Raw genomic sequence first — 12037 nt, 5'->3', positions numbered from 1 at the left:
ATTTCTGGTGTCCCCTGCCGTGATATTGCTGGAATATTGCTAAAAGCGGCGTAAAACTAAAGTCAGTCAGTCAGTCAGTCTTTATCAACAAATTATCATAAGTAAAACTATGCTCTAACATGTACAAACATACAGAGTATTTGCTGCAGAACCGTATTTAGAATCGATTAAAACATTATCAACGGTATGGTAACAATCACCAGTCGCCTATGGAAAATTTGCGACATCACAAGAGCTTGAAGCTGAGAATATCACAGATATGAATATAAAACTACCATGTAAATATAAAACAGTTTACTTGTAGAAGACGATACAGTATAAAACAGGCTATACATTGCCAACAACTTAAGGTAGATCACCATACTAAGGGCCATAGGGACTTACAGTATATTTGCTTCCTGCATGGACCCCAAGCTGGATTTACATTATCCCTTCAGCTGTCAGCAAGTTGCGACAATTTAGCCATTAATTAAAATGTTATGTTTAAATTTACTTGGAATGTTTTGGGTCTTACGTACACCTACAGGAGACAGTGTAAGTAAATTTAGGCTCAATATTGTTCGTTACTCTGCTATACTGAGTTTAACGAACCCTAGTAGAAGGTCGCGTCGTGGACAATAATTTTACAATACTTCAACTATATTTGTGAATAGGAATCTACATTTTGATATATGGATTACTTGAACCATAATTGTTATGTTTACAGACCATGGAGATTTTACGGAATGACAGCACCTACGCTTTTTTCACCAACCGAAAAGCTGATTATGCCACTGTTACTGACTGTTACTCGATCCACTACAATGGCGTCATCAGTTCCTGTGGAACCAGAGGGACGTTTACCATCAATCTGACGGACACGGGCTGGGTGGTCTCATCAAATGTAACTATGTTTTCTCTAAGACAAAGAGCCTTAGTTCATGGATACAATTAAAAAGTTCATATACACATATCCTTCCAGAGGTACTTTCCACTTAAAACTTGTGTCCGGTTCTAAATTTAATTCAGCGCCGTGAAATCTATCGTTGACACATAACAGTTCTAAACACATAGCGTATGTTTTCATAACAAATTAATCAAACGTGAAATGTTTGGCGTTAGCAGCGTTTATATGTGACGGGTTACCAAATGAAATTGACGTATTATTTATAATCACCGTTACACACAGTATGTGTCTTTACTTAAATACTATACCATACACTCATCGGATACCCATTTCAAGTAACTAATCCGTCCTTACAAGGTTCAGCTTTTCACTTGCTTACAACTGCTATGAATTGATTTCGTAGTGAGTCATAAAAAGAGACGGTGGAGGTGAAGATTGATCGATACTGAGATGTCCATATTTTCAGCAAAGGTGGCAGGCTACAACAGGGTGGATGGCTATTGTCGAATCAGTAACGTTCGATGACTCTGGATCTGTTGTTCACATTAAATGCGGTGGATTTGGGGGAAGTTGTGAACCTGTTGGACCCATGCTTTTGAAGCCATACCCAGAAGGAGGTACTTATGTGACTTGATTGGTTGGATTATAACTAGGACTTGACTTATATTTGCTATGTTCACTTGTATCCAACCTTGTTTAACGGCCTGGTGCTGCCGGTGATCATACAAACAAGAAAAAAATGTATTGATGAGGCCCTTATCCTGTGTATTCAATGTTGACACTTTATTCAATATATAAAACGTCTGATTGAAGATGGCACCCGTGAAGAGCCACCTCCTCATGGTGGGTGCTGGGTAACGCTAAGCGCTCTTCAACCCCCCCGTATGGACCCGGGGGTATATTTGGTCCACAGCACCCCATTGCTGGCCTTAGGGCGAATTGGGCAACCTGTTTGCCGTGGGTTGCGCCCTTGTGTCGGTGGAGGAAGGGATCCTGGTGGTTGAGGGCACTGGTTCCAGGAACAGTGTTCCTTTGCCCAACACAACACTTCGGCCCTTACTTCACCTAGACGGGTGGTTGAATGGGCCAGATTCAATCGGTCGGCTGGTCATGCCAAGCCCTGTGCATGTATATTGTGCTGCACAAATATATTATATTATTAAATGTTACTATAAAATGTCTTGGCTCATGGGCCAATCTGGTGGATTAGTTATTTTTAATTCTTCTGCTGGAGTATATCATCCAGGTATCCTTGGTGCTGCAAGTCGGAATCCACTTGTTCTTAGCATTGTCTATATGATACTCCGTGGTGGGTGGGGAGCTTGGATGACGAGCCAAAATACAAACAACCATGGCATACCGAAACCCAAACAAAAAAGGCCACAAGTTGACTTAACACTCACAACTTTTAAAAATTCAGAAACTAATGAATTACAATTTAACCAAGAATATAACCAACTAAATAATAATTATATAAATACGATACACACAGATCCTTATTTACAGATGTGTCCAAGGATGGTGGCGCGGTGGCATGTGCCACTGTCATAGGATCCAGAACAATATCTTCTAGAATACCGGATAACAGCACTATTTTTACAGCAGAAGCAAACGCCATCTTACCGACTCTTAAATATATTCAAAGACACACTAAACATAAACAATACATAATCTTTTCCGATTCTCTTTCGTGCCTTCAGGCTATTAAAAATCTTTCTTGTAAACATCCACTTTTAATCGAAATTATTGAATTGTATAATGAGCTTGCTACTGGCCAATGCGACATCGTCGTTTGTTAGTAACCCAGCCATGTTGGCATTTCTGGGAACACAATGGCCGATCTTGAGTGAGTAAGTGAGTTATTATTTAACGTCACATCGGCAATATTGCAGCCATATCGAATGGCCGATCTTGCTGCCAAGGCGGCACTCAACAAATCTGTGACACCACATTTTATTCCGTACTCTGATTGCAAAGCTGCTATTAGATCCTATATCCGTGATTTGATGCAAAAGAAGTGGGACACCCAGGTAGGTATCAATAAATTACATGAAATATAACCCTATATTGGTTACACCTACTTGGGTTGTCAGTCCAGATTCGAAGAGGTCATCATACGACGATGTCGTATTGGCCGCACAAGATATACTCATGAGTACCCATTGAAAGGTGAGGATCCTCCGTTTTGCATCCCTTGTGATGAAAGAATCACGGTCAAGCATGTCTTGCTTGACTGTGTTGAATATTCCATCACAAGGGATATCTATTTCAAATCACGAACTATGAAGGATCTTTTTAATAATATAAGTTCTCATTTAATTATTGCATTTTAAAAGAATTAGATTTGTAAATAGATAAATATTTTATGATTTGAAGTTTAAATTAATAACTCAGATTGTTAGTGGCTGTACCCTCAAGGGGGGTTGAAGTATTGTAAAATTAGTGTCCTCCTGAGAGGGTACGTAAGTCCCGAAATTTTCCAAGTCAATTTAAACTTACCAGGATTTTTAAACGTAGTATTCTTGTTATCTGAATTTTGGCTAACATTTCTTACTATCGCCAGCAGCTGAAAGGATGGTGTAAATCCAACTAGGATCCATGCAGGTAGCAAAAGTACTGTAAGTCCCCATGGTCCCTAGTATGGTGATCTACCTTCTGTTGTTGGTGATCTATAGCCTGTTTTTATATTGTCTTGTCCAAATAGTGCTATTAGTTTTAACTCTCCACTCTAGTTTTAATTTTAATTGTGATATTCTAGTTGTTTTACTGTCCTTCGTCGACAGGTTTTTATAATATACATATATTCCATTTAAATGTAAAATATGTTCTCGTCACGATATGGCTGCAATATTGCCGATGTGACGTTAAATAATAACTCACTCACTCACTCACTGATTGAAGATATTGTCTTGTTTTCAGATGTCGCCGAATCGTCAGCAAAAGAAGTGACTTGTTTCCTGTGATCCACAAACATGAACCAAGGATATGGAAATGTACAGATGATGGCTGTTATTTCTTCTACTATCATAAACAGACTTTAGGTTCATTATGTAGTTAAGTCGCACAGGAACACGCTTATCATTATTCGTAAGGGTTTTCTTCCTTTTAGAGCAACGTAGTTGATCGATATGAAAGCTTAAATGTAGCTTAAACCAATTAAATATCCACAGCAGTGGAAACATCGGACGTCTCCTCCTTTGAAGAATTCAAAGTCAGTTACACCAGCTGACCTGGGGGTGACCAGTGATGGCTAAATGTACGCTAATCTGCTAAACCAGGTGAGCATATCAAAGCTAAAACTTACTAAGGGCGTGTTGTGCAACAAGGAACCTTTGATATTGTTGACAGAAGTAGTTGAAAATAATAAAGTCAAACTTTCTGGTAAGTGTTTTAATGTTATCTATAATATGTACCAATAAATATAATGATGTATATTCGTTAATGTAAATAGCTATAGGTCTGGCTCTTCCCCCTGAAATTGTTTGATCAACTCGTTCAACCTTCATCGTTAAACGCATCTGAAGTTTGGGGAATTGAAAACTTAAAGATAATGGAACGCCTGCATTAAAATTTTGTAAATATGATCTTTTAAAGCAATCAAACCCTGATTATATGGTGTGTGGGGAACGTGGGCGGTACCGACTTGAAATTCCTCCCGAACAGCTGTCTGTTAAACTGCCTTATCTGATGTTAAACCCAATTTCCTGTATTATTAATCTCCTTCAATACAATATTGTATGTTTTTTTGTTAATTTCCATTGGTACCAAAGCATATTTTGGTTAAAATCTAATGTTAAATTAATTTTGTCAGACATATTTCGTCAAACATAGAGTGAAGTGGTGGAAGGTAGATGGCAGAATATTGTAAAATCATGAATAAATTGTACTTTATGCAATACTTGTATTGGAGATGAAAGTCACTTTCTACATCACTGTCCATCTTTTCAAAATCCAAGACAGAAATACCTTTCCAACTATTACAGTAGATACTCGTCAATAGAAACAAATCAATTCTCTAATGAATTGTTCCTATGTGCCCTTCCTGACCAGAATTGACAGATATATAAAAGCTTACCTACTAACAAATGTTTCAATTAACTCATTACGATTCAATGTAAATTTTAGCAAATGTATATATGTATGCTCCATATCACTGTTCGTGATTTACGAGAATATAACTGTTTTGTTCTGCTTTGTACAAGGAACATTCTATTGTACACAGTTCTGTTGTCGCCATGGCTTTGACCGCATTGAACGTCCTCCCTATTACCTAGCTCGGGTACAATCAGAATTCCGTCTCTTTCGACACATCAAGAAGGAACCGCCTTTTTAAACAATGCAATCGATAATCACTTACGCTAGAGTGGATTGTTTATATAACCAAGAGAATGCTTTCTACACCGGTGGGATCCGGGCAGTCTAGCAGTGTCGGCAGAAATGTGTTCATTACACTTAGCCCCTGAACTGTTTAGCAACCCTTTTACCATGATATTTAAACAGAGTTAATTTTACGATGGTCCTCGTGCACTCCATTACATACCATGTCAAATGATAAGCTCAGTCAAAAGTAAAACTCTATGAAACGAAAAATGAAATGAAATGGAAAAGTGCTTTTGGGTGGGCGGTGTACCAGATGACGAGAACACTCTCTGACTCCTTGCACATCATAAAAATATTTAGAATTCTCAATCGGTATTTCTCAAAACATGAATCTTGGGCTACATTATATCATGCCAGTGTTTTCGACTGCCACACAATGATAACATATCTTCCTAAAAGCCATCCTGGCGAAAATAGAAACAACACGTGAATTACCGACAATGGCAGCCATCGGAAATCTGCGATGATCAATTAATTTACTTAAGCACCGATTGGACACAAAAGCTTTAAAATTGTGTTAAATCATTGGTCTATTTACTGATGGTAATGGACAGATAATCACTACACGTTCTGTGACAGTCCTTTGCAAGTATCACCCATCGCGATTGTCAACATTATGACGATGTTGAACACTGATGACTCATGACTTACTTCGGTTGTAAGTAACTTACATCGATCATCTATTGGTCTACACTTGCTACCAACCTACAAAAGTAGGTTTGTGTTGGCATTTATTAGGATACGTACGCTCATATACCTACGCTTGTTTTGATGAAATGTGTTCGTCCATGGTACATGGAACACATACAGTCACACACAATGTGTTGAAATCCGCCGAGAGTTGAGCTTTGATGCTCATTCAGTTTGGCTTTCACTATATATATCAAACACTCATGAATGCTCAAGTGCGTCTTGACAATTTTTAATGAAAGGTATAGCAGTTACCTTTCAGGTATTACTGCAGCACAAATTGTGTATGGTTCAGACAATGATATTTTCCATATAATGAGAGAGTAACTCCGAACGTGCAACAAAGCATGGATCCAAGAAACTTGTCCCTTGAATTTTTAAATAGTTGACCAAAGACATCAATGTATGAAGTAGTCCCCTGGGAGTGTACGGTTGGTTGGCTAAAAAACCCAAACATTAATGAATAATATAAAGTACTGAACGTCCCTTTTACATGCACAAAGTCTTCACAGTACATTGGATGAAAAGTGAACATCACATGTTCTGCTTATCATATTCCTCATTGTTATGTGTAAACATAACGACGTAAAAAGGCATTCCTTGTGTATGGATTGATGAAAGAAGTAAACACAATGCAATCAATATAAGCAGGCAGTGCATGGCAACAGACAAGGCCATTGGGAGAAGGTACAAAAGAGTAGGGTTCAGCATGTGTGCTGGTAATACATCAGTATAATAAGCATTACCTTCATCAAAGCATCGTCAGTGTGTTACTTTGTACCCTGCAATGGTCATGTTTTGCCTTGCATTTGTGGTATTTTTTCTCTTATTCGGATTAAACTCTTCAACAAACATGTGTACGAAAGACAGTAACTTTCCCTTCCTTCATCATGGTGTGAAACTCCCTGGGAAGGACATCGTCAATGTTACGGCGGAGGGCTTGGTTACGTGTGCGCGTACATGTTTGACTACTGATATGTGCAAGTCTTTCAACTTTAACACCAACACCGGTCAGTGTGAGCTGAACTATGCCACGCTCACACCTGGGGGACTGAATGTCACTCATCTAATAGCTGCTGCTGATTTTGTCTTCTCGGAAATCACACACTGGCCGCAGGTAATGCTTTTAAACACACGGTTTAAGTTGTGAATATGTTCAATTAAAATCATCATAAAAATGTACTCGAACAAAACGTTGAGCGATAAAAGAAGTCATTGGCTGTAGATTTATGTTGTACATGACTTGAAATGATCAAAATGTACGTGGGACACATTAAGATAAAATACTGCTACATGTGTCACTTAATTGTGTGTCACTTAAAAGTATTTACTTTGCAGAAAATTGGGAGCGTATGTGCAAATCATCAATGTGCATTCAATACCTACTGTAAACCACGTGATGCCAATGAATACGTTTGCAGTCAGTATGGTAAGTTAGCCTTCAGACATATCAATGACTAAGAAATTAAAAAAAATAACGCCAAAAAAGCCAATTACATATACGTAAAGAAGCTACATATCCTTGAAGAACATATTGTTGATTTGGCCTTCAAAGAGGACACATTTGAATTAACCAGTCTGAAAGGGCTTTACTTCACCTGTATTTGTTACTTTTATTCAGTATTTAACAAATCACCCAATAATTACTAACTCAGGATGTCATTTGTGAACATATCTTCAAATATGTTTTCTCTTCTAATACTTATAGCTGATGTTCTGGTGTTTATTTATACCAGCCGTTATAACAAATTATAATGAATAAAATATAATATGTATGTATTCAACAGTTGTACCGACATCCTGTGCCGAAATTAAGGAATGTGACCCCTCAAGTACAGATGGAGAATACTGGATTCGCCTCCCGAACTTTGACCTGTACAAAACCCGGATCTACTGTCACAACATGACCACAGACAATCCTTTAGAGTACCTGACTCTGCCCACTCCCAACCATGGAGTGTTTCCAAATGCCTCTAATAAGAACTGTCAAGGGGAAACTCCTCTGGAAGGAACCTGTGTTGGCAACTCAGGAGAAACATTTTACAGCAAAATCAGAGTCGTAATCCAGGTTTGTGTGCATTCTTTAGTTTAAAAAAATTCTTTATCTGATCCTATCTGGCTTATGCATACCGTAAGGAAGGGAAACACAGGTACAGCATATTTGACCACTAAAACAACAAATAGAGGAACATATGACTGACATCACACGTAAAACAATTTGTGGAATTTTGAGCTCAAGCATAAATGAGGTAAAGGATTTTTCAAGTACAAACGCCGTTGTGTCGAAGCTGAATGGACCTTCAAAGTTACCTCGAGTCATCTGAGGTTCTATAGAACCCAAAATGATACCAAAAGAAGGAACACGCAGCGTTCATGCTTTTAGAGAAAACCTAAACACGTCAGACTTGCAACGACCCAACGGTGCTTCCGCACTTCAGTTTATCAGTTATAAAAAAGACGATATAGAACACCGTATAATCTAAGTTGGATATGTCTTACAAGAATGTTGTCGACGCCCCTTTTGCCGAGATTAGTACGGACTGAAAGCGTTGCTGGCTGGAAGCTATATGCGAATCCGTCGGTCTTGACGTAGGGTCGTCACTGGTAGGCGGCCACTGTGGGCTATAACTTGGTTATTTTGCTGAAAACCTTGCTATAAGTGCCAAATTGTGTTTCTATGGAGCAACCCATAGCTCTCCGTCTCTCATTTTTGATTGTATGTCGAACTTGAACCATAACGAGGAACAGAAGTGTGGTTTTTTCTGATTAATGCATTGTAATGGGTGGAAAGGATAAGCATCTGGTTCTCTAGTCTTTTCAAGTAAACATATCTAGAAATCTTGCTGGAACAGTTATGCTTCTTGGTTTTCTGATTCATGGATTACTTGAAACATAACTTATGTTTACAGACCATGGAGATTTTACGGAATGACAGCACCTACGCTTTTTTCACCAACCGAGAAGCTGATTATGCCACTGTTACTGACTGTTACTCGATCCACTACAATGGCGTCATCAGTTCCTGTGGAACCAGAGGGACGTTTACCGTAAATCTGACGGACACGGGCTGGGTGGTCCCATCAAATGTAACTATGTTTTCTCTAAGACGAAGAGCATTAGTTCATGAATACAATTAAAAAGTTCATATGTACATATCTTATCTGGGGTACATTCCACTTAAATCTACCGGTGACAGAGTTCTACACACATTGTCTACGTCCCCATACCACCTTCATGGGAAGCGAAATGTTTGGTGTTAGTTTGCTGATTAGAAATGACGCATTATTGTTAATCATGTAATCACCGTTACAGAAAGTATGTATCTTATCTTAATTGCCATACCATATACTCATCGGACACCCGTTTCAAGTAACCATCCTTACAAGGTTAAGGTTTTCACTTGCTTACAACTGTTATGAATTTATAGCTTTCGTAGTGAGACGGTTGAGGTGAAGATTGATCGATACTGGGAAATCCCTATTTTCAGCAAAGGTGGCAAATTACAACAGGGTGGATGGCTATTGTCGAATCAGTAACGTTCGATGACTTTGGATCTGTTGTTCACATTAAATGCGGTGGATTTGTGGGAAGATGTGAACCAGATGGACCCATGCTTTTGAAGCCATACCCAGAAGGAGGTACTTATGTGACTTGATTAATTGGATATAACTAGCACTTAACTTATTACTTGCTACGTCCATCATTGTTCAACGATCCTACAACTGCGACATGTAATATGAATGCTTTCTTGCTGTAGAAGCAAAACAAATCTGGTATTTGTTCATAGTATATGCTGGTCACTATTATCGTGTTGACCCGTGAAGGTCCGGGTTAGAATGTACCTTCAGTAACCCATGCTTGTCGTAAGAGGCGTCTAACGGGATCGGGTGGTTAGGCTCGCTGGCTTGGTTGACACATGTCATCGGTTCCCAATTGCGAAGATCGATGCTCATGCTGTTGATCACTGGGTTGTCTGGTCCAGACTCGATTATTAACAGACCGCCGCCATATAGCTGGAATATTGCTGAGTGCGGCGTAAACCTAAACTCACTCACTCACTATTATCGTGCTACGATACAAATAGATTACTACAAAAGAGCTTCCTGTTCCACACAGTCTCTTAGTTTAACATATATATGTCCCTTTCAAAGTCAATAACGTACACCTGGAACTGACATCATGTGTGTTGTTTTTACCCTCACTCATTAATTTCGCATGTCTTTACAACAACTGATATTATTTTAAAGATCGTTAGATGCATTATAAGATACATAAGATTGTTTGGCAGAAATGTCGATACAAAAGTACCACAAAGAATACATTGTTGCAATATATCTGGGTTCTGAAAGTTTCTGAACAATCTAGTGTATGTACTGTTCCTTGGAAAGCCAATGCAATGCACAATTTACTCCAGTCAGTTTAAACAATCATGTTCAGAATGTAAGAAAGAAAACGATCACCCTGTTGACATGTACAAACATTCAATATATATTTGTGAGGACGGGGCTTTACCCTCTTTTGATGTTTTATTCAATATATTAAACGTCTGATTGAAGATACTGCCTTGCTTTCAGATGTTACTGAATCGTCAGCAAAAGAAGTGACTTGTTTTTTGTGATCCACAAACATGGACCAAGGATATGGAAATGTACAAATGATGGCAGTTTTTTCTTCTACTATCATAAACAAACTTTCGATTTATTATGAAATTACAAGTCGCACAGGAGCCCGCATCTAAGGTTGTTGTCACCATTTAAATAATTTCACAAAGTACAGTAATTACAAAGTGGTTATTAAAGGTCACATGCAACGTAAAACACAACTTTGCAGATTCTGATACCTTTCGGTATGGACTTACTAGCAAATTCAACTTATAAAGTTGAAAAATAACGCGATGAAAAAAACCGCGCGAAATCGGAGATCAAACGATTTACTAATTTTCCCCCAGTGCTTGGGGGAAAAGTGGTTTCAACAGCTGGGCTGCGCTCATAGCACATGCGCAGTGAAATAGGTTCGCGCAGTGTGGAAGCGGGTTGTCCGGTGAATACTCGGTGAAGGCTTTGGTGTGGCTTCGTTTCTTGGGAAGTAAACCCAAGTACAAAATATTGCACTTTTGATTTGCGATTGTACGCTTATAATTTTGTTTATATGTTTTTTCATAATCAGCAATGTATATTATATGTCATGAACAAGTGATAATTGTGTTTTAATTATGTTTGATTTTTGGTTGCATGTGATTTTTGGTCGCAAATACAATTTCAGGTATTTGTCATGAGCTAAAGAGAGCTTAAACAAGTTATATATTCATACTATATGCAGTAAAATTATTTTGTAAAGAAAACACTGCCAACAAAGGGCAGTAAAACAAATAGAATATCACAGATATGAACATTAAACTAGTAACTACAGAAGAAAATACAATATAAAAATCACTGAAGCCAGATCACTATACTAGGGATCATGGGGATTCATAGTTCATGTGTTTTCTGCATAGGCCTTAGCTGGAGTTACACCATCCCTTCAGCTATTAGCAATTTTAGACAATCTGGCCATAGATTTAAAAACATATATACTACGGTTAAAGATAGTAGTAAGTTCAAACTTACTTTAAATGTTTTTGGACTTACGCACCCTCTCAGGAGGACAATAATTTTACAATACTTTAGAACAGTTATATTTCTTTTAAAAATGAAATGATTTAATCTGAGTTGACATTCAAAAGATCCTTCAATGTTTTGACATTAAAATACGTATTCCTTGTGACCAACAAACGCCGATGTGGTATTAGCCAGTTGCAAGGTCATTATATAATTCAATAATTTCAATTAAAATTACCTGTTTACAAGCTATATTTTTAATAGTCTGAAGGCACGAAAGAGTGTCTGTAAATATTATATACTGTGTATATTTGCGGTGTGTATTGATGCATTTAAGTGCTGTTAGTATAGCGGTTGCTTCTGCTGTGAAAATAGAGCTGTTTTGTGGTAATCGAGAAGATATTGTTCTCGACCCAATGACAGTGACACAAGCTACGTCGCTATCATCTTTGGATCCATCTGTAAATAAGGCTTGGCATGTATT

The 12037-nt window shown here is 38.1% G+C and overlaps 1 protein-coding gene across 2 annotated transcripts in view; it reads left to right on the top strand.

Annotated features, from left to right (window-relative positions):
* LOC124265271 (A disintegrin and metalloproteinase with thrombospondin motifs 9-like) overlaps positions 1 to 11021 on the top strand; it is a 40042-nt gene extending 29021 nt beyond the window's left edge. Inside the window, exons 4-6 of one of the 2 annotated variants that reach the window (XM_046700058.1) lie at positions 707 to 883; positions 9444 to 9594; positions 10531 to 11021. In XM_046700058.1, coding sequence (XP_046556014.1) covers positions 707 to 883; positions 9444 to 9594; positions 10531 to 10574 — 372 coding nt within the window. In that variant the 3' untranslated portion in view covers positions 10575 to 11021. Of the gene's footprint in view, positions 1 to 706; positions 884 to 1352; positions 1504 to 9443; positions 9595 to 10530 lie in introns of both variants that reach the window. The other variant, XM_046700059.1, reaches the window with a different exon arrangement.
* The last annotated feature ends 1016 nt before the right edge of the window (positions 11022 to 12037 follow it).

This window comes from Haliotis rubra, unplaced genomic scaffold (genome assembly GCF_003918875.1).
Source record: "Haliotis rubra isolate DU_JTF1 unplaced genomic scaffold, ASM391887v1 Scf97, whole genome shotgun sequence".
In the NCBI taxonomy this organism is placed as follows: domain Eukaryota; kingdom Metazoa; phylum Mollusca; class Gastropoda; order Lepetellida; family Haliotidae; genus Haliotis; species Haliotis rubra.
This window is presented reverse-complemented; position numbering and strand designations above follow the sequence as displayed.